Consider the following 24,118-nt stretch of genomic DNA (forward strand, 5'->3'; position numbering starts at 1 on the left):
GTTAAATTTCATGGATCAACTACAATATTAAATGATGTTGAATTAAATTAGGGGTATACTTGTAATATAAGCATTAATTAGTTTTAAAGTTAATGACTTTTGCTTATAATAGTGACCAAGATTTATGGTTACTTTTTTTGCTTATAATAGTGACTGAAGGGAGTAGCACATAAGCATCCAAACCTCCATTTAAACAAATTGTAGTTGCCCCACTATTTCGATTTGACGCGTGGGTCAAAAGGGAAAAGGATTTCACAAGATTTTACTTTCTCCCATCTGCCACTCACCCCTCACTAATGTTACAAGACTTACCATTTGGCTAATCCTTTCCTAACACCGAAAAAAAGACCTCATGAGTCTTTTAAACCTCAAAATTATTATACAAACCCATCTTTTCTCTCTTTCCTCGTACCCTAGCTCAATTTCCCTCTCCACAAACAAACCTTATCTTCCACTAACCTCACAGTCTCTGCTATTACCACTTCTACACACCGAACATCCAGTAATGAAGGAGGCCACCACTGAACGAGAAAAAAACTTTGAGCTCTTCACAGTAACGAGAAAATGTGCATCTAAAAGCACTTCCACACATGTCACTGGAAAGTAGTTTGAACCAACAAACACTTGCACCACCCCACAAATAAGACCTGATACAGAAGCAAGCACAAAAACTCTTCAAAACTCACAAGACTCTTGTTATAAGGAAATTGCGTCCACTAAGAGTTTTTTTTGAATAATTCCTCTATCTTATAAAAAACATCATCGCCCCACAAATGGGATGTAACTCCAAATATTTTAACCGACATAACTTTATCCCCGCTTACCTCCAAGCCAACCCACCTCCACACTGAGTTGAAAAACACCAACCTCCATTCTTTCTCTCTTTCTAATACCGTGTCAAAAGCTCCGTGCAAAAGAGGTCTTAAAAGAACTATGAATCCTCCCATATATGAGACATTTGATATAGAATCAATAATTTGTCCAAAACACATCTTAGACAACTTCGAAACTCAAATGATGTTTAAACCAACCAATTAGACAAATCTCTACAAAATTTATCATTTATTATTAAAAATATTTATATTCAAATCAATCAAATATAAATTTTAATAACAAATCATAAACTAAATAATCATTATTATACATAAATCAAAACTCAAACATAATAATATATAAGAAAAAATACACTCACCTCCCTTGAAATCTATTAAATGACAATGACACCCTTCTAGTTTTAAAATATGCACGAATCTCTCCTGATATTTACTAAAATGACACAAACATTCCTTCTAAATTTTAGTGACAGCCAAAAATCGTAGATATAAAAGATATTTATTTATGGTTTTGGTCCGTCACTAAAAATATTGGTTGATGTATGTATGTTTATGGAATGTTAGTGCATATTTTAAAGCTAGAGGGGGTCGGTGTCATTTTAATATATTAAAATTAAATTTAAAGGAAAAGTAATAATTTATAGAGCCGGCATAATGGGCCGTACTACCCGACCCGGCCCAAAAGCCCATAAAATATTTCGGTCTTGAACGCAAATATTTGAGCTCGTTTATTATCCGAGCTTTTAAGTCTGCCCCGTTAAAAGCCCGAGCCCGTCACGGGCTAGCCCGTTTATTTTATTTAATTTTTTTAAACATAAATTCTAACATATTTCATATCATTATTTTTTTAAATACACTCACACCAATCTAAATCTCAATTAAAGAATTAATTTATATAGATACAATATCTATTTGATTAATTTTAAATATTAATATGCAATGTTAATTTTTATTAAAAAATGTACGTATTGTGTGTGGTTAATAGTTTTATAACATGGAGGTTATTTAGAGTCGAATTTGAACTATTGTGTTTGTCGGAACTCTTGCTCTTTTCGCTACTAATGCATCAAAGAAAGCAAGACCTTTGTGAATATTTATTTATCACGTCCACGAGCTTATAGTGTTGTTTTATATTTCAATTTAAATGATGTATTATTTTAGTTTTTATTATATAGTATATTATTTTTTTAATTTTAAAAATAAATATTAGATATAATTCGGGCCAATCCAAATAACTGAGCCGAGCTTGAACAATTTAATATTAGCCCATTTAAATTCTAGGCTTTTAAGCCCGGCCCGTCAAAGGCCCAGCCCGTCACGTGCCGGCCCGAAGCGGGTTGGGTAGCCCGATTGCCAGCTCTAAATTAATTTACTTGAAAAGAAAATTTTGGAGAATTTGCATAGAAGCTTTAGGGTGAGATAGAGAAGGAATGACCGGCTGACATATACGAAGACGTGGAAGAAATTAGACCTTGTCAGCTCATCTTTCTTTTCTTTTCTTCTTCAGTTATACTTCACATTCACTTCCCTCACCATTTTCGCTTTCATTTCATTCCTATCTTAGCATTCGATAAACACTGAGAAAATGGCGTTGCTGCTTCTACCTACACCTCCTCCTCTCACCTCATTCTACCACCGCAGCACCTTATCATCATCATCGTCATCGTCGTCTTCTACTTCCTCGCTTCAATTTCACAATCGCTTCTCTTTTTCTCTTCCCCTAACTCCTACGAAAAGACACATTTCCCTTCGCGCTTTCGACTCTACCTCTGACTCCAAAGTTCAACAAGAAGAAAAAGAAGGTGCTATTGAAGGTGAAAACGTTAGAATCGCCGATGAGGATTATCCTACTGGCGAGTTCGAATTTAAACCTATTACTGGGTGGAGGAACTTTCTCGTCAAGGTTAAGATGTTGATTGCGTATCCATGGGAACGTGTTCGGAAAGGTAGCGTTCTCACAATGAAGCTGCGTGGCCAGGTTTCCTTCTATCCTTTTCCGTTATCACTTTTTCTGTTATGATTTAGGGTTTGTTTGTTGAGTAAATGTTTGTGTTTCGTTGGCATGCAAATTAGGGTAAAAATGCTGTACTGAGTAATGTATCGGTATATGAATACTATTTCTATAATCGTAGAGGTATGATAGGAACTATTATAATAAAGTGGCTTAGCAAGTGTCTATCATATGGGCGCTATTTATGGAATAAAAGAGGGAATGCGATTAAATTGCTTTAGTATAAATGTTAAGTACAGGCTATAGTGTAAATGAAATTTCGACTATTTAGTACAAAATGTTGTCAAACAGCTGCTTGGACTGCCTAGAGGAATTTGTTCGAACAGTTATTTTCTGCAATTTGTGATTGAGACCTCCATATAAACTATATCATGTAAGATTAATTTTTTGTGAAGTTAGCTAAAACTATATATTTTGATGTTGTTGAGGAATATTTTGTTCAGATCTCTGATCAAGTGAAGAGTAGGTTCTCTCCGGGACTTTCTCTACCCCAAATTTGTGAGAATTTTTTGAAAGCAGCCTATGATCCTCGAATTTCTGGCGTCTATCTCCATATTGAGGGTTTAAACTGTGGGTGGGGTAAAGTGGAAGAAATTCGAAGGCACATTTTGAATTTCAAAAAATCAGGTAAAAACATTGGATTTGTGTTGAGGTGCTGCTAATATATGTAAGAAAGAGAAACGTGGAAACATCTAATGTCAACAAACTTTTTTTCTTCATATTTTGCGACAGTTATAGACACTTCTGTTACTGTCGAATCAGCAGGTGGAAAATTTTCCAAGATATTCCATAAATTTGCATAACTGTTTCATTTAACTGTAGTTAGTGTCTTAGTGATTATTGGAGTGCTGATGCATGTTATTATTGGGTTTGTGATGTAACTGAGGATTTACATTTTAGAGAAAATATGGTGATTAATGATTTATAATATCCCTCAATCATGCATTGATAGTTGACTATGCTTGTAGGAAAATTTGTTGTTGCTTATTTGCCTACATGTCAAGAAAAAGAATATTACCTTGCCTGTGCATGTGAAGAGATATATGCCCCTCCAAGTGCTTACTTTTCTTTGTTCGGATTGAGTGTTCAAGCTTCATTCCTCAGAGGTAAGCTGTCCTTCTTTTCTTTGCATTTTTTATAGTTTGACGACAATTATTTTCCCTATTTTTATATGTATGTTTAGATCCTTGTAGGAGAGACTTACGTGGTAGTCTGGTACTTCATATATAGTTTATATATAATTCAAGTACATAACGTCTTATTATTCACGCCTGAATTGAAGTCTTGTACTGATGCACCTTTCTTAAATGTTATAGACGTATAGATATCATATCAATGCTTTTACCCGAGCGGCGGAGCTTGGTTGATTTTATTGAGGGGTCATGAGAAACCAAAAACATCTATTCAAACTATCTTAGATAATTTTCTAAAGTGGTTTGATCGTGTAGTGACATTAGTTGTTAATTCTTTTCAGGTGTTTTAGATAACATAGGAATTGAACCACAAGTGGAGAGGATTGGCAAGTACAAAAGTGCAGGAGATCAATTAGCTCGAAGGACCATGTCTGATGAAAATTGTGAGATGCTGACTGCATTGCTTGATAACATCTATACAAACTGGCTGGATAAAGTCTCTTCTGCCAAAGGTACTTTTGCATTTGAAATTTAAGTTGAATCTTGTATCACTAAATAATTGTGAGATGCTGACTGCATTGCTTGATAACATCTATAGGAAAGGGAAGAAAAGATATTGAGAACTTCATAAATGAAGGTGTTTACCAAGTTGATAAGCTGAAAGAAGAGGGCCTTATATCAAATGTGATATATGATGATGAGGTACGTAATTGCATGCTTGTAATATATGCTATATGTAGGTATCATTTATCCGCTTTTATCAATATAGTTTCATTGACAGTATGGGATGAAATATCATTTAGTAAGTAGTGACGGATATATTTGATGAATTGTACTATATATTCCTAATTAATAACATTTAATGAGTTGTTAATTGGTTAGAAGATATTAATACATCAATACATTGGTTAGAAGATATCCTATCCAGTCATTGTCATGCTTTATATTGTTTCCTGTCTCTATCATATTCTGCACACTTAATGGTCCCAATTTCCTATGGTCCTAATTTCCTAAATGTTTTGTAGGTTACTGCCATGTTGAAGGAGAGACTTGGAGTGAAAGCTGAAAAAGATCTGCCCACGGTAGATTACAGGTAGCAAATTATATGCAGTTCATTTGGAGTAGATAAAAGTCAGCTTTTGGAATGTCTAATTTGGGAAACTCTTTAATCCTGAGTCTCATAAAGTTAATCATCTATCCCGTAAAAGTTTCGATCTCAATCTTTGTTTCATTTTTGTACCATGTAAGTTAGACTACTTCTCAATGACTGATACTTTCCATGACAAAATAAAATAAGTATTTACATCAGAGGTTTTTTTGTTTTGTTCTTTTCACCCTGAATGGGAACTAATCTGAAAAGTTACATTTTCCTCCAACTCTGCTTCAACAGGGATGTTATAAGACATTAGCTTTTGTTAATTGTTTGTTGGGTCCTAAGCAACAGATTGTCTAGGTTCAAGTGCATATTTTATCACAGTGCTAGTGCTATTGATTGCATCATCCTTCACATTGGGCATTATTGCAGCTCTTTAATGTTCTAATATGCAATTGCAATAGAGTTTTGCTCAGTTCACTGGCCGCTTCATTTTTTGAATAGTCTTGCAAGACTTGATTCAGATTATATTGTAACACAGTATTTCAAATATAAGATAGCTTTCATGTTTATTACAAGCACATCAAATACATCAGCCTATTTTAAAAATGATAACTTTTGATTTTGGGTTAAATATGAAATATATGTATCTTGACTAATTTTTATTTTTATTCTTTAGAAACAAAGTTTACAGTTACTTTAAACATAAATTTGAGGAAACTTCAATGTATAGATTATATGTTTTTATTGAAAATTTATCATTTTCATAGCTTCTGCCCCTCTTAGTTATGGATCTTTTTAGTGGTTTATTACAATTTTCATATGACTTAATCCTTCCTTTTTCTCACCCAACTTTTATTGCTAACAACACTTCTCTTGGTGAAAAAGTATACCAAACTAACATATCAAGCTAATTTATTGATTTGATTAAATGCAGTAAATACTCTCGTGTTAGAAAATGGACAGTTGGAATATCAGGTGGCAAAGAATTGATAGCCATCATACGGGCCTCAGGTAGCATTAGTCGAGTTAAGAGTCAATTAAGTGTCTCTAGCTCGGGCATAGTTGCAGAGGAGTTCATTGAGAAGATTCGCACTGTCAGAGGTATATTTTATGTAATGAGTTTCCCTTTAATGCAGTTACCGTTAATATATCATTGATACAGATTTTTTAGTATAGTAATGTTACATTGTTATTTTGTGGTGTTGCTAAAATTAATAGGAAGCCAATGGATTACACTTTTTTGAAGTTTTTGATTCCAAAAATAACCATAAAAGTATTGTTAGCTTTCCAAGTGTAGGAGAATCAAGAAAAATCTGATTTGATTCTGTGATTTAATTTTTATTCCCTTTAATTTTGTTTTATTTTGTCCTTATTAGTCCTAAATAATGAGAGGGATGCTGTTGTAAGAAAAGATGACTTACAGAACTTGTTATTCATGTGTTCAAGGATGTAAATAACAAGGATTAGTTTTATTCAGTTCTGTACTAATGTACTATATGTAATGTAAATAACAGAGGCACAATCATGATTTTCATGTTCATCTATGATGCTGTTTGTCAAACCTGCAGTCTTTGATACTGTTACTAATTACTATAATGATTCATTTTTTATTTGTGCTATAGTTGTCTCCTAGTCACAATGGCTGTTTTTTTTTTTTATCATCAGAGTCAAAAAAATTTAAGGCCGCTATTATCAGAATTGATAGTCCCGGAGGTGACGCTCTTGCCTCTGATTTGTAAGTTCTGGTAAAATTTCCCCCCATGTAGTTTCCTTTTAAAATGCAATTTTAATATAAGAACCATTTCATTTGATTTGTATTGGTTTGAAATTATTGGTTGAATGCATCTAGATCTGATGTGTGCGACATAACACTGTGAGTACATGTATGTATGAGATTATGATTGATCCTTCATTGAAGCTTTTTTTTTTAATAATACTTTCAAGGTTTGATTATATTTTTTAGTCTCTAAAATAGGGTAATAAAATTTTTTGGTCCCTAAAATCAAATTCATCAAATTTTGGTCCCTCTTCTAAAAATGATGACAATTGGTTACTCCACTTTTGGTCAGCCTTTGGTGCATTTTTGTTTACTGAGAGGGACCAATTGTGGCCGGTTTCAGAAAATATGATGAAAATTGAGTGGGTAAAAGCAATAATTACAATATTTTAGGGGTTAAAAAGCATATTTAAACCTGCTTTAAACTTGAGCGGAATGAATCATAAATTTCCTTGATAATCTAGTTAAATTTGAAGTGCATCTGTATTTTTTTATCATGAAAGGAATTGTAACGCTTTCTAGTATTTTGGTGTGGTTTATTTGTATGTTTAGCTTAATCATAGCCTGATGTCTCAAATCATTATTTGTATCACGGTCTTCAGGATGTGGAGAGAAATTCGGCTTTTAGCTGCTTCAAAACCCGTCATTGCTTCAATGGCTGACGTTGCAGCAAGTGGAGGATACTACATGGCAATGGGAACCGATGCTATTGTCGCAGAAAGTCTTACCTTAACTGGTTCAATTGGAGTGGTAACAGGTGAATCATGGTGTCTTATTATTTCAGTAGGTGAATGTAGATGGGGGCATATAGACATGAATCTGTTGGAAATAGAAAAAATACATTGTATGTTTTCCATTAAAAAGAGCATTTAAGTTTTAGGTTCATGTATATTTAGATTCATGCATTTAGGAAGTTGGACTATTATTTATTTCTCCTTGTAAACATAATATGTAATTAATTATATAGTGTATAAATATTATGGATGTTGAGTGCTTTACTCACTTAAGCACATTCAGAACACTCTGATTTCTATTTTTCACATGGCATCAGAGCTCCTAATCTAGGGGACTCTACTTCCGCTAATATCAGTATTTAGAAATCTGACCGGGCATTTTTATGCTGTCAGAACCCTTAAATCTTGACTGGGCAACACGTGCTGTCAAGTTTTTTCAATTAAACGCTATCTATACTTTTCCGGCAGCCGTCCATACTGTTTCATACAGTTTTCTGCAGCCGTTGGTACAACTCTGCACATTTTTCAGCCGCTGTTTACACCGTTCCAGCCGCTGTCTACACCGTTTCAGCCGTTGTCTGCACAGTTCCAGCAACTGTCTGCAAGTTCCAGCCACTGTTTGCAAGTTCCAGCCACTGTTTGCAAGTTTCAGCCGCTGTCTGCACTGTTCCAGCCACTGTCCCTGCATTTTCTGGTATGGAAAAATCATCAAGTAATTGTAGTGTGGCGTATTCTAGTAAGCTTCCACTCTCATTTGGATTTCATGTCTCAGAAACACCTTCTCATTTATTTTGGATATTAGATTCAGGAGCCACAGACCACATGACACCCTCTTCAAAACAGTTCTCCACATATTCCCCTTGTCCCAGTAATAAAAAAATTTCTACTGCTGATGGTACTCTTGTAACTGTAGCTGGCTGTGGAGATATTCAAATAAATCATTCTATAACCTTAAAAAGGGTTCTCCATGTTCCGAAGCTATCCATGAACCTTGTCTCCATAAAAAACTTACAAATGATTTATCCTGTAGTGTGACTTTTTTTAATGATTGTTGTATATTTCAGGATAAGGACTCGGGAAAGACGATTGGACGTGCTAGAGAAAGGAATGGCCTTTACTATCTTGAAGAACCAGGTCACTGTACAAATGTCCACTTGTCTCACTCATTTATGTCAGAGTCAATACTCTCCAAAAAGGAAAAAATCTTTCTTTTTCATTGTCGATTAGGTCATCCTTCTTTTGGAGTCATTAAAGTTTTGTTTCCGTCTTTATTCAATAAGGTAGATATTGAAAGTCTTCATTGTGATGTGTGCGAGTTTGCTAAACATAAGCGTCTACCATTTCCATTAAACAACAAAAGAAGGCTTTCCCCTTTCTATCTTATTCATTCAGATGTTTGGGGTCCCTCTACTAATCCAAATGTAACAGGTGCTAGGTGGTTTGTGACTTTTATAGATGATTGTACCCGGGTTACTTGGGTATTTTTACTCCAAAACAAGTCTGACGTCAGTACTGTTTTTCCAAAGTTTTTCTACATGATTAAAAATCAATTTGGAGTAAACATTAAAAGACTTAGGTCTGATAATGGAAAAGAGTACTTCAATCATGTTCTTATTTCTTTCCCTCAAAAAGAGGGAGTTGTCCATGAGTCTTCTTGTGTTAAAACACCACAACAAAATGGAATCGCAGAAAGAAAAAATGGGCATCTATTAGACCAAACCCGAGCACTATTGTTTCATAAAAATGTTCCCAAATATTTATGGGGGGAGGCCGTTCTCACTAGCACATATCTTATTAATCGATTACCCTCTAGAGTATTAGGGTTCAAGAGTCCTATGGATGTTCTTTCTTCCTTCTATCCAAATTTGTCAACAAGTAGTAATCTCAAACCTCGAATCTTTGGGTGTGTCTCATTTGTCCATGTGCATAGTCAAGACAGGAAAAAACTCGATCCTAGAGCCCTAAGATGTGTTTTTGTCGGTTATTCCTCTACTCAAAAGGGATATAAGTGTTTTCATCCTCCATCTAAAAGATTCTTTGTGTCGCGGGATGTAACCTTCCATGAAGAGGAACCGTACTTCACTCAACCTTATCTTCAGGGGGAGAGTTTTAAGGAAGATAAGCTTGAAAGTCTTGATCTTTCTGGTCTCGAGTCAAATACACTCAATTTGTCTAGTATTAAGTCAAATACATCTGGTCATGACTCAAATACACTCAATCTCTCTGGTCTCGAGTCAAATCCACCTAATTCTTCCAGTTTTGAGTCAAATAGACCCGATCTTTCTGGTCTTGAGTTAAACACACTTGTACCAAACCCATCTGAGCCTGAAGAATTAGGGGTTGAGTCAAATCAATCAAATATACCAGTAGTTGAACGTGAACCTGAAGTGGATGTGAGATATGGAAAGAATCTGGTTTACATGAGAAAGTCAAAGGCCGTTCCTGAATCGACACAAGTTCAAGAGCCTGACTCGACTCCTTCAAATGAGGTAATTAATTCTTCTGAATTGCAGGATAAAATTATGACCCAAACAACAGATGATGACCTAGACCTTCCAATTGCTATTAGGAAAGGTACTAGAAAATGCACCAAACAGCCTTTATATCCCCTTTCAAACTATCTTTCTTTTCAAAAATTCTCACCTACCCATAGAGCCTTCCTTACAAACCTTAACGCTACTTCCATACCTACTAATGTTTCTAAGGCATTGTCTGATGAAAAATGGAAGCAAGCCATGAATATTGAGATGGACGCACTGAAGAAGAATGGAACGTGGGAGATAGTGACTTTACCAGAAGGAAAGAGGCCAGTTGGATGCAAATGGGTGTACACGGTAAAATATAAGGCTGATGGATCAATCGAAAGATATAAAGCCAGGTTGGTTGCCAAAGGGTTTACACAAACCTATGGAATTGACTACTCAGAAACATTTGCACCGGTTGCGAAGATGAATACAGTGAGAGTAATTTTGTCACTTGCTGCCAATTATGGTTGGAATTTACAACAATTTGATGTGAAGAATGCTTTCCTACATGGGAAACTTGAGGAGGAGATTTATATGCAGGTACCACCGGGGTATGAAAAAAATGTGTCTGACAATACAATTTGCAGGTTGAAAAAAGCGTTATATGGCCTAAAGCAATCACCTCGAGCATGGTTTGGAAGATTCACTAAGGTTATGACATCCTTGGGGTACAAGCAAAGTCAAGGGGATCACACCTTGTTCATCAAACACTCGCCACAAGGGGGAGTAACAGTTTTGTTAGTATATGTGGATGACATTATAATGACTGGAGATGATTGGAAGGAGCAACAGATCTTGAGTCATTGTTTGGCTAAGGAGTTTGAAATAAAAGCTCTTGGAAAGCTGAAGTACTTCTTGGGAATCGAGGTGGCACATTCCCGAAAAGGCATTTTTATATCACAACAAAAATACATTACAGATTTACTCAAAGAGACAGGAAAAACAGCGTGTAAACCAGCGAGCGTTCCTATGGATCCAAATCTTAAATTGGGTAATACAGAAGAAGATGTTGCAGTAGATAAAGAAATGTATCAACGTCTAGTTGGGAGATTAATTTACTTGTCTCACACTAGACCTGATATTGCATATGCTGTAAGTATGGTTAGTCAGTTCATGCATTGTCCTAAAGAGATCCATTTACAAGCAGTTCATAGAATCCTGCAGTATCTCAAGGGAACTCCAGGAAGAGGAATTTTGTTCAAAAGAAATGGAAATACAACACTTGAGGCCTACACTGATGCAGACTATGCAGGATCAATTGTTGATAGAAGATCCACTACAGGGTATTGCACCTTTCTTGGAGGAAATCTTGTGACTTGGAGGAGTAAGAAGCAAAATGTAGTAGCACGTTCTAGTGCTGAAGCTGAATTTCGAGCCATGGCACAAGGCATTTGTGAATTACTTTGGCTTAAAATTATTTTAGAAGATTTGAAAATCAAATGGGAAGGACCCATGAAGCTCTACTGTGATAATAAGTCAGCTATCAGTATAGCACATAATCCAGTTCAACATGATCGAACTAAGCATATTGAGGTTGATAGACACTTCATTAAGGAGAAGCTTGACAGTGGGCTGATTTGCACCCCATATGTGTCCTCACATGGGCAACTTGCGGATATTCTCACTAAAGGATTGAGTTGCTCAAATTTTGAACGAATTATATTCAAGCTGGGAATGGAGAATACTTATTCACCAGCTTGAGGGGGAGTGTTGGAAATAGAAAAAATACATTGTATGTTTTCCATTAAAAAGAGCATTTAAGTTTTAGGTTCATGTATATTTAGATTCATGCATTTAGGAAGTTGGACTATTATTTATTTCTCCTTGTAAACATAATATGTAATTAATTATATAGTGTATAAATATTATGGATGCTGAGTGCTTTACTCACTTAAGCACATTCAGAACACTCTGATTTCTATTTTTCACAGAATCTAACTGGAAAAAAAAGAAAAGATTTATTAAAATCATTCATGTACGTAGCGGAATTAATCACACATCGCCATAAAGATTGTAACATAGAAACTGATCAGTCTCAGTACATGCTTTCCCATTGCTTTTGTGTCATAACTGTTACTTATAGTCAAGATAGGGGATTAAAATCGTTACTGGGATTGGAAAAACAATTGTCCATCTAAGATGATAGTGGTTTGTTTGAATTCCGCTATGCTATTGTGCCACTATTTGACTAAAGTGTAATGCATAACAAAAGCATTTTGTTCAAATTCCACTACACTATAGCATTGCTATAACTGTCCTACCCTGTCATAAGTGCAAACACGGCAATCCTAACTGATTTGGTGAAATCATATTCCAAAATATGATCAGGATCATGTAGGGTCCAAAAACCGAACAATTGTGCAACCATAGTTTTGACTATCATGCTTAAAGTCATTGTTTTGGTCCTGTAGCTAATTTTCTTTCATTTGAAGTCTGTTCAGCTCTAGTTGTAGTGTCCAAAATCATTTTTGACAAAAGGAAGAGGAAGTATTTTAAAAAGTACTGACTGTTGATGTGTTTACTTTCCACCAAGAGGAAAACCTGCTCTACATTGCTTTTTACAAAAAAAAATAATATAGGATGAAATCTGCCTTTATAGTTTATGCTCATTAGATTTCCAATACAGACATATAGCATATTATAGTTGTAGATCTCCGTGTACAAAACTGGCCAAACATTGCAATGAACAGGATTAAGTTAGTTATTGAACAGTTTTAGGTTGTTTTATTGTAGAGAACATAACAGTTCATGCTACCATTTGAATGCTAATTAACTGCAGCCAAATGATATGTAGCTGAGTGCTAATTGTTCATTCAACCTCTGAAATAATGAGGCTAGTCATTGCTAAATATTTAGTTTTGAGCTCTGTAATTTGTTAATTTATGGAGTAACATTTTTTGTAGGAAAATTTAACTTAGAGAAACTGTATGAGAAGATTGGCTTTAAAAAAGAAATCATATCCAGGGGAAGATATGCTGAGCTTGTTGCTGCTGAACAACGTTCTTTTAGGTAATAATTTGAATTGTTATCTTAACTGTCCAGCACACTCTTTGAATGGGAAATGCATAAATATTGCTTTTAAATTCTAAATAGTCTCTAGCGCAACAATAATAAGCTGATGGTACCTAGATTATTCCCTAACGTATATTATTAAAAAGTAAAAACTCAGGACAAGTGAACCAAATTAAAAAACTTGATTTCAAGAAGTTCAGATGCTAAAAAACTATATGGGTGGGCTGCCCCTTGGTGACAGGGGCTCCTTGGGGCCTTAACTTTGCCTTTAGTATTGTTTCTGTTGAAAGAGAGTCAAATGGTGAAACTGCGTGTTTAAACTAAACCACGGAGACTCAATTATACATGCTCTGAAATAAAGCATACTGGGCATTATGATATCAAATCAACAGAATTTTTGTTCTGATAGACATAATCAACTATTTGTTAAATATCAACAGTCTCTCTCAGGCTAGAGCCCTATAAATCAAATGTACCAAATTTGCTACATACATTACTGATTTGAGGACCTAAGATATATTGTAAAGTCCTCTAATACTTGATCAACTCTAGAGCCCATGCGTTTGCACTGTCAAAAATAAAAATATGTAGTGTATATCCAAAAATTCTCAACTAAAACATTTTGATAATCTATAAAATAAAAATATATTCCTAATGCTAGAAACAGTGCTCATAGATAAGAAGAGAGCATAGAGAAAGAGTGTTAACAGAATTTGAAAAACTTCATCATTGTAATTCTGTTACATGAGGAGTATTTATAGAGTAGTTATTCTAATTGAATGTCAGCAAAATTCAGTTAGTTAGAGCACACCTCTAACTGAATTCTGTTATAGATAATGCAAGGGAGTGGGAAGGGAATTGGGCTAACAGGCTGATAGAGTAGAGGTAAGATAGATTATAATGGAGAAAATTATTTTATTGCTGAATATGAAAACAGAACAGAATTCCAGAGCTGCTGCTCCTCAGCCAGAGAAACAATTCTCTCACTGCCTAAACCCTAATAAGGAAAACAGAAAATAATAATCATTCTAGCTACTGCCCCATACACTCCTATTTATATGGGGAATACTAACTGAACTAACTCCTATTTATTTGGATGATAAAAACTAACTGACTAAGCCACTCCTAATTATTTGCGGAATAAAACTAACTAATTGAGCCAACTCCTATTTATTTGGTTTGGACTAAGGCCCAAACCAATATCCTAACAATACCGGCAACCAAAAATACAACCTTGTCCTCAAGGTTGAGATGAGAAAATGTCCTTCAACATATAACAATGACATGCCAGACACTTCCCTTGCAAGGTAATGGTGGGTCTAAAACAAGACCAAATTTGCACTTCAGCAAACCACAAAACCATACTTGGAGTTCATTTTCTTGAAACACAACAACAACACTACTATAGCTTTTGCATCTCCCTGGATCCCATTGTTGAGAACTTGATAGACCGACTTCAAACAATCGAACCTGTTGCACATCTTCATTCTTACTATCTCTTGATGATGGTCTGCAGCTTTTCTCTTTAAAACCCCTTTGAAATTGTCGTTTTTGCCTCAACTTTTTTGGATCCTTCCCTCCTTCAGCAACCATGATGCACGCTAAACTGATATTGTAACCTGCATATGGCGGATCTGGCGACGGCAGCCGCATGCACATGCGACGCCTCATCTTTTTCATCTTTCCTCTCTTCTCTACTCTCTCTCTCTCTCTCTCTCTCTCTCTCTCTGACCACGGATTCGCTGAGATCTGGCGGCTTGGCCGACGGTTTTTGCTTTAGAAGGTGCTTCACGAATGAACCAATGTCTGGTGGTTTCGGCGGTAGTGTGCGAGCCACCGATATATAATTTTCGTGCTTCTCCTTGGCTTGCGTCAGATGTAGAAACTCCATCCATGATTTCCACGAATATGATGATTTGGAATGGGGAGGGACCCTCTTCCAACAATATCTAACCGGTGACGACGCGGTCAAAGTCTTCTGAGATGGAGGTGATATTAGTGACTCTAAACTCCGTGACTTCATCAGTCCCTTCTCTGGCTTCTCAGCCACAAGGATCACATCTTTGCTCACCCCATTGGTTTCCTTCTTCTCCATTGCATCTCCCTTTTCCGACTTTGCATCTGTATGAAACTCTGTTCCACAGTTCTCTTTCATAACATTTGGTATCGGAAACACACTCCAATTAGAGCTAAGATTCTCTGCGGGAATATGCCCCACATGCTTAGCCATCTCTGTCCTTAGCAATTGACGAAACTCCAACTTAAAGGATTTAACCGATTCTTCCAATCTTCCCATTCTCAATTCAATTGCATCAATTCTCTCAACCATTCCTTCTTCTAACACTTCTTCTTCTGCAATCATCTTTGAATGACACAAATGCTGGCACCTCGATGATCCGGCAGGTCGGACCAATTGATAGAGCAGAGGTAAGATAGATTATAATGGAGAAAATTATTTTATTGCTGAATATGAAAACAAAACAGAATTCCAGAGCTGCTGCTCCTCAGCCAGAGAAACAATTCTCCCACTGCCTAAACCCTAATAAGGAAAACAGAAAATAATAATCATTCTAGCTACTGCCCCATACACTCCTATTTATATGGGGAATACTAACTGAACTAACTCCTATTTATTTGGATGATAAAAACTAATTGACTAAGCCACTCCTAATTATTTGCGGAATAAAACTAACTAATTGAGCCAACTCCTCTTTATTTGGTTTGGACTAAGGCCCAAACCAATATCCTAACAGGCCAAGGCCCAATTCCTAATACAAGGGTAAGCCCACTCCTTTATCCTATACTCTTAATATTCCCCCTTCAAACTTGGGGTGGTTGATAAAGTGTGAACTTGTCAATTTGGTTCTTCAAAATAAAATCTGTTAGTGGACAAGGGTTTTGTAAGCACATTTGCCCACTGATCTTGAGCTGGGATATGTGCTAGTGTCAAGCTCTTGTTTATGTCTCTGTCTGACCTGGTCTTATGCTTGTTGATAGTACCATTAGAGTTCTCCTTAACTCTGAACACTCATTACATCCAATAGGTTTTCTATGTGGTGGAGGAGGGACCAATGTCTATGTGTGAATATTTTGGGGATGTATTCTTTGGGTAGGCATGAGAGGTTCTGTTATAGTGGCTGTAGAGGGTGAATTGATTTCAGCAGGATAGGGAGTGGTAGACATAGGTGTTGAATGGGTTGTAGAACTTGGTGTACTAGTGTGGCTAGGTGTAGTGTGAGGGGTGTTAGTGTTTTGAGTTGTGGTTGCTGTGATGGTATGTTGTATCAGTATAGTGATTGAGGTGTTATGGTTATTATTTTGAGGTGTGTGAGGTTCTGTCTTGTGTTTTGACTGGACATAGGTGAAATGAGTATTGTTTGGTGTAACATTGGATATACTGCAGGTAGGAGCAGATCAGGTAAACCTAGGTGATATGATCTTTGACACAGATAAACTCTGACTAAGAAGCAGGAAATATTTCAGGAAAAAGAAACCTACTTTCATTAAACAAGACATCCTTAGATATGAAGACCCTGTCACTATAGTCAAGACACTTGTAGTCTTTGTGAGTGGGTGAATAACCAAGGAAAATGCACTCCTTAGAGTGCATTGCTAGTTAGTTAGAATTGTAAGATCTTAGGTGGGGAAAACAAGCACGATCCAAAGCCTTGAGGAATTTATAGTTAGGAAATTGAAAGTGCAAAAGAAAGAAAAGAGAGGTATTGGCCAATGATGGAGAGGGTAGGCTGCTTGTGAGATATGTAGCTGTAGTGAAGCATAGTCCCAAAACTTTAGTGGAAGTTTGGCTTGAGCTAAGAATGCTAGGCCAGTAACTACAACATGTCTATGTTTTCTTTCTACTAAGCCATTTTGATTGTAAGTATGGGTACAACTAAACCTGTGTATGATGCCATGTGAGATAAGAAAATGAATGAATGGTCTAAATTCACCACCACCATATGTTTGAGCAAATTTGATTTTAAGGATGAATTGCATTTCAACTAAGGCTTTGAACTGAACCAATGTGGTGAGTGTATGAGTCTTTAATTTAAGTGGATATATCCATGTGTACTGACTATAGGCATCACCACAAGTTAAAAAAATTATGTAGCCACAGGAGGGTATGACAAGGGACGGTCCCCATAGGTCACAGAAAATTAGTTCAAGGAGTTTAATATAGGTAGTGGTAGATGCAGTAGAAGGTAGTCTGTGAAATTTGCCCATACAATAAACATTGCAAAAATCAGCTAATCTTATATTAGGAACTTGAATATTACAAAGTTTGAGAATATGCTATAGTGTCTCATGATGAGGGTGACCTAGCTTATGATGCCAAACTTGATAAAAGCTAGGACTAGAATAATTAGTGTTATTATTACAAACTGTAGTTAAAATAAATTGGAATTTATAGTATGGATAGGCTTGAGACTTGATGCAGAGTTTGTGACGCTTAGGGCTTGTGGAGATGATGTTTGAGGCTGAGAATCAAATTTGTAAAGGCCACCACTTCCAAGAGAGCCATTCAGAAGCACCCTAGAGGTAGGTTGTCATTTTACAAAGTAAGAGTTAGCACGGAATTAAAAAAATAGAGTTGTCCCTAACAAATTGGCCAACACTGACAAGCTTTTTGGTGACGGATGGAACTAAAAGAAGTTTGTTCAAATTAAGAGATGTATCTGGATATATATTTGAAGGAAAAGTCATTGAGCCAATAGAGGTGATTGACAAATGATCGGAAAATTAGCAAGTGTACTACTTTCTACCGATGTAGTTCATAAAGTGGAAAATATCCAAGTATCGATCTCAAGGATTGCTGTGGCAATATAAGTTCTATAATGATTCAATCAAACAAAAAAACCTGGGGATTTGGTTTGATGTTATATAATAATGACTAAAATTATATTAAAAAAAACGGTAAGAATAAATCACAAATTATCAGATATGAGCAGATTGCTAGGGGGTCGGTGAATGATTTCTCTTGTAACAAACTTATCTTCTTAATGCAACAACATAGGTTCATCAGTTGATTACCGGTTCTCTAGAGTATCTCATTCTAAGTCCTTAGTAATAAGATTTTCTTGACATCTCTACCTAATTACTATGTCCATAGGTAATTACGGTAAGATCAAGTATTCAAATAACAAGAATTCCGGTCATAATAAAATATCCCTAGTCCTAAGAGATATGAGCTATCATATGTTCTAAATCATGTCAACAAGGGAATTACTGTCCAGTTAAAATCACTTATCAAAATCAAAATCCGTTTTTCTGACGGGAAAAGCATTACGATCAGACAAAGAACAAATCAACTGAATAGAAACTAATATTGTTATTGCATCAATTCAACATGTTCATCACAATTGAAATCAGAGTCACCCCCCTAGCAATGGGGGGGGGGTTTAGCTACTCATAACAGAAAATAAAATTAAAATAAAAACAGTGTTCATTACAGCAATTTTTGGATGAATCAATCTTTAGACGTGTCGTAGTCTTCAATCATGAAACTTCCGCCAATCCTGAGTTCTCCAGTCTTCTCAAATCTATTTTTTTCTGCAAAATTCGTCGAACCCTCTCCCAAACGCGTTTTCTTCTTTTTATATCTGTCTTTCTGGGCTTTTTGGCAACTGTTAAGAGTCCCACATCGGACAATATATGGCCTGAACATGTCCTTATAAAGTGGGGGCAATCCTCACCCTACAAGCCGGTTTTGTAGGGTTGAGTTAGGCCTAACCCACACTTCTTAACATGGTATCAAGAGCCTCGTTTAAGATCCGGTGGGCCACCTTCTATGGTTTCCGCTATCGGGCCACCCACCATTTATTTCCACGCTCCAGTTGTCTTGTCCTGGGCGTGAGGGGGTGTGTTAAGAGTCCCACATCGGACAATATATGGCCTGAACATGTCCTTATAAAGTGGGGGCAATCCTCACCCTACAAGCCGGTTTTGTAGGGTTGAGTTAGGCCTAACCACACTTCTTAACAGCAACTAAAGCCCAAAGTATCACGCAGAAACGCGTGTGGAAACGCGTGTGGAGCAGAGAGACGCGTCCAGGGACGCGTGTGGCCAGAGGGGACTTTTTCTTTGCTTTTTCTTCGGTTGGAACGCGTCCAGGGACGCATGTGGCCAGAGATTGCATTTTTGGCCTTCAAGGACGCGTTTGGGCACGCGTGTGGGAAGCAGAAACGCGTCCAGGGACGCATGTGAGCAGGACTTTCATTTTTTAACTCCCTTCTGGAGTGGGACGCGTTTGGGGACGCGTATGGGCAGCAGCATGGTTTTCTGGCTCCCTGGAGGCTTGGAGACGCGTTTGGACATGCGTTTGGGCAGAATGTCTTTTTCCTTAACTTTCACTCATGTCCGGAGTTGCGTCTGAACAATGCTCGATTCACTTCTTCGCCATTTTACCTGCAAAAACACACAATATCTTCCCACAAAGATCAGTAGTCTTGGAATCAAACCAATTGGCCAAACAATTATAAAACAATGACATTTTAATTGCAACTGGCTTAATTTAGTAACCAAACATCACAAAAATTAACCGAGATGACTGATGAACTATAGCAAAACTGTGACTGATCAACAAACCATGACCATTTCCAATGTGCACATGGTCAAATAAAGTCCATGAGATTAGAGGCATCAAGTGTGAAAATGGTGTGTTGCTCCTGAGTCAGGGTACCAGGCTTGATTGTAGAAGGGAGAGGAGTCAGTTCTAGTTACTAGAGTCTGAGGCCTAGATGCAGCATATCGAGTATGCAATGAGGGGCTCACATGTCTTGATGAGTTCATGTGCATAGGATTTGGTGCTCTGTAACCAGGTTTGTCCACACACTGGATTCAGGGTTGCCATAACTTCCATATAGGGATCCTTTGTGTGACAATATTAACATTAGCTAGCCTCGTTTCCAGTCTTATAGCAGATCTGACATTGAATATAGTTCCTGTTGCCATTACGAGCACCACGACCTCTAAACCTTCCACCATGAAAACCTCTACCTTGAAACTGATTTCCACGACCTCTAGGGCCAGAGTTTTGATAACTGAAGCCATTAGGATCAATAGAGTCAGGAGTGTTGAGACTAGGAGGTTGCAAAATGCCTTGAGTAAGATTATCTGACACAGATTCAGTTACTTCCTTCTTTGAATTTTGAATACGTCCTTCTTGAGTGAGGAGAAGTGATTCTAGTTCATCAGGAGGGATGAACTCAGATCTAGTGTTGACTGCAGGAACAATTGAGTCAAATTCAGTTGGTAGAGCTTCAAGAATGGACTCAACTTGATCACGATGAAGGACAGGCACCAATTGGCATTAGTGTGTCAACAATTATACAACGCATGCGATGTGCTCTGCAATAGACGGCGTTCCCTTGGATAGTGATCGCAATTTTGATTTAAGTTGCCTAGATCATGTTTTCACTGCATCTCAGACTTCATCATGAGCTGTTTCGAGAAGTGGCGCAATAGGACGAAGGGAGAGAGAAGAGAGCTAGAGATTATGGATAATAGCCAAGTGCATGGGAGAGAATCTTATTCTTCTGACGTGACATAGTCAGGATTCTCTGAACCAGAATCACGTGTGCCATGTAGAACACCTTTACTTGTTGTTTCCATTGGCGGTAGTTAGTTTCATCTAACTTCACAGCGCTTCGTTGTTTGAATGTAGATTTCACTGTATCTGAGACTTCATCATGAGCTGTATCGAGAAGTAGGAGATTGCGTAGTAGGTGTGGCCATGAAAAAGCGAAGATAGCTACACACAGTGTATCAAAACAAGCTCTATGATGCCATGTTAGAAACAATGCTCATAGAGAAGAAGATAGCAGAGAGTAGAGTGTTAAAAGAATTTGAAAAACTTCATTATTGTAATTATGTTACATGAGGAGTATTTAGAGTAATTATTGGAACTGACTCTCAACAGAATTCAGTTAGTTAGAGCACACCTCTAACTGAATTCTGTTATGGATAATGCAAGGGAGTGGGAAGGGAATTGAGCTAAGGCCCAATTCCTAATACAAGGTTAAGCCCACTCCTTTATCCTATACTCCTAATACCTAACTTAAGTAAATAAAAAAATCTACACAATCAATTTTAACATGATCAAGCATGAATAAAGTTTCAGTTTTCTATGATAAAAAAAACAGGCTAGTCAAATCTTCATCATCAATTTATTGGTAGAATAGTCTTCTTTAAAAACTTCCCACCCGAGTATACAAAATGTTGTCTCCTTCAAGTTGCTTTTGTACCTTGCTTTTGTTTATGCTGGGATTAGAAGTTAAAACCTCGAAGGTTAGGTTTGTTTATTTAATTAAACAAATGTGTCTGACAGAACATTTAACATGTCAAGCTCAGATAGTTAATAAATAGCTGAACACATTGACTCCTCTAATGAGAAGAAGTAGTTAGCTGGTCTATCTTGGTTTGAATATGTCTCTGATTATTCACATTTAAGAATGTTACTTAGTGAAGTTTAGTGTGATGGATTGTAGATAAAATCTTGTATGGCTTACAGCATACTTAGTTAATAATGGTAGCAATTATTGGGTTCCCATTTACTGATCTCTGTAGAAAAGGGATCAAGGTGCAGGTATTCGTAAAAACTTTATCATATATGAAAGCAGATTGTAGCAAAAATAATCCGCCGATCAATAAACAAACTCACAATCTCTTACCCTCTAGGAATTACAAGATCAATTTAGGGTGGCAGAAGGTTATTCCTGACATTTATATTTTTTAAATCTTTATCGAAGGTTTTTAGATTTAACAAGGTATTTGTCTATGTTGTTAAAAGCGGCTGGAGCGGCCGCTATCGCGGAGCGATGCGGAAAATCCGGTGAGGCCGCTTTGGGTGGTACCGGTATAGCGCGAAATGGTGAAGCGGCCCAAAGCGGCTTGAGCGGCCGCGAAATCGGGTCCTGGAGCGGTTTGGAGCGTCCGCTTTTCCATTTTCGTGGTTACAGATGGCAAGAGAGCAGAGAGAGAAGAGAGCATAGCCGTGAAACGGATCGAGAGAGATGAGAGAAGAAAATTCGAATCCAACGAACAGTGAAACAGATAGCAGTCATGGCAATGGCAAGGAGAGAGAACGTGTTTTCTTTTTCTTTACTTGCAGGCGGCGCTTTTGCCACTCACTCATGCTTATAAATTAGGGTTTAACTGAGAATGATGGGCCCAAGTTTTTTTTGCTCTTTTTTTATGGTTTTTGGGCCATAAGTCCAAAAGTAGTTGCTTTATTTTCTAAACACCACTTATCACTATTATTTGAACCCCTTGTTTTTTATTTTTATTTTTTTTATTTTGTATATAAATTATATATTAATTAAAAAATAAAAAAATAAAAATAGTCAAATAGCGCCGCACCGCTCCCCGCTTCCGCGCCGCTCCCATTTTTTGGGTTGACCGCGCCGCGCCGCTTTCCGAGATTTAACAACATAGGTATTTGTGTTGTATAGCTATCAATATATCTGACTTCCATTCCAGAGCAGACAATTATGAGCATTTCTGTTTCTTTTTTCCTTTGGTATAGACCAGATGAAGCAGAGCTATTTGCCAAATCTGCTCAGAATGCTTATAAACAATTTCGAGACAAGGCAGCTTTATCCAGATCAATGACTGTATGTTCTATGTTCATAAAGCTTATTATTCCTGTGATCTTTTGTTCATCATTCTTTCTTACTGATCTTTGTCACAACTATCATTTTGTACCTAGGTTGATAAGATGGAGGAGGTAGCACAGGGAAGGGTTTGGACTGGTAAAGATGCGGCATCGCGTGGTTTGGTTGATGCTATTGGTGGCCTTTCTCGAGCCATTGCCATAGCAAAGTTGAAGGCCAATATACCTCAAGAAAACCAGGTTAGTTTGAGATCACGTTTATTCAGCCAATATGAATGTTGTATTAGAAAAGTACAATTGCAAAAAATGGTGATTTTGACTGAGTTATGCCAGGTTACTGTTGTGGAGATATCCAGATCAAGTCCCTCGCTACCTGAGATTTTATTAGGCGCAAGTAGTTCCCTAACTGGAGTTGAAAACACATTGAAGGAACTGCTACAGGGTTTGACATTTTCAGATGGAGTTCAAGCAAGGATGGATGGAATCATATTTCGCTCATTGGAAGGATATCCCAACTCCAACCCCATTTTGTCAATTATAAAAGATTATCTCAGTTCTATGTAGTTTTTCATAATTCATTGCAAACATTTTAATTCAGCTCGTTTCTATAGTTTTCCATGTACTCTCTAGCTTGTTCAAGAGATCATAGATGAGGAAAATCGTCTTGATAAAATTATTCTCAGTCATTGTATCGTACATAATGTAAATTTGTATAGGTTTAAAGTATAGTTTTACACATCACCTAATAAGTATACATATGCCTGAATTGTGTCATCTGGACTTTTTTAGGTGTCATCTCATTGCTCAATTTTTTCTATTTAGTTTTCTTTGGTTGTGTTTGTAACTAGTTAATGATTTAGAGCAATGCTATTGTACGTCCAACAATTACACCAAACACTCTTTGCTATATTTATACGGTAAATAGTTTTTTAAAATAAAATAATATTTATAGAAAATATTTTATTTTAAACCCTAAACCACAAAAATATATTATTAACCACATATTTTACTTATAATTTATTAATCAAATTTATTATTTCATTAACTAATAAAATATTTAACATTAACTAAATTTTGATATTAAAATATAAATTATAATAATTAATCTTTATACTTGTTTTGATATTAAATTATAAAATATATGAAATATAGCCAATAAAATTGGATAATAGAGTGAAAAGACTAATTATTATATTTCATATTTTAATGTCAGAACTTGGTTAATATTATGTCATTTATTGACTAATAAAATAGTAAACTTGGTTAATGCTTATGCGAAACTAAACTGAAATATAACAACATAATGCTGAGGGTGAAGGAACTACTAATAAAATATGTTGTTCTAAAAATAGAGAGAGGGTGAAGGAAACTTTTTCTTTTGCTAGGG

General features: G+C 36.5%; 1 protein-coding gene across 1 annotated transcript; it reads left to right on the top strand.

Moving 5' to 3' along the window:
* Positions 1 to 2,246: 2,246 nt before the first annotated feature.
* Positions 2,247 to 23,505, top strand: LOC131642182 (serine protease SPPA, chloroplastic-like). The gene is made up of 13 exons (XM_058912456.1): positions 2,247 to 2,811; positions 3,288 to 3,471; positions 3,813 to 3,950; positions 4,319 to 4,489; positions 4,576 to 4,679; positions 5,003 to 5,070; positions 6,008 to 6,174; positions 6,739 to 6,808; positions 7,453 to 7,607; positions 13,013 to 13,118; positions 22,645 to 22,732; positions 22,828 to 22,971; positions 23,065 to 23,505. Exons 1-13 carry the CDS (start codon positions 2,419 to 2,421, stop codon positions 23,293 to 23,295), a joined length of 2,019 nt encoding a protein of 672 aa, XP_058768439.1. The 5' UTR covers positions 2,247 to 2,418; the 3' UTR covers positions 23,296 to 23,505.
* Positions 23,506 to 24,118: the final 613 nt, after the last annotated feature.

This window comes from Vicia villosa, unplaced genomic scaffold (assembly GCF_029867415.1).
Source record: "Vicia villosa cultivar HV-30 ecotype Madison, WI unplaced genomic scaffold, Vvil1.0 ctg.004608F_1_1, whole genome shotgun sequence".
Taxonomy (NCBI): domain Eukaryota; kingdom Viridiplantae; phylum Streptophyta; class Magnoliopsida; order Fabales; family Fabaceae; genus Vicia; species Vicia villosa.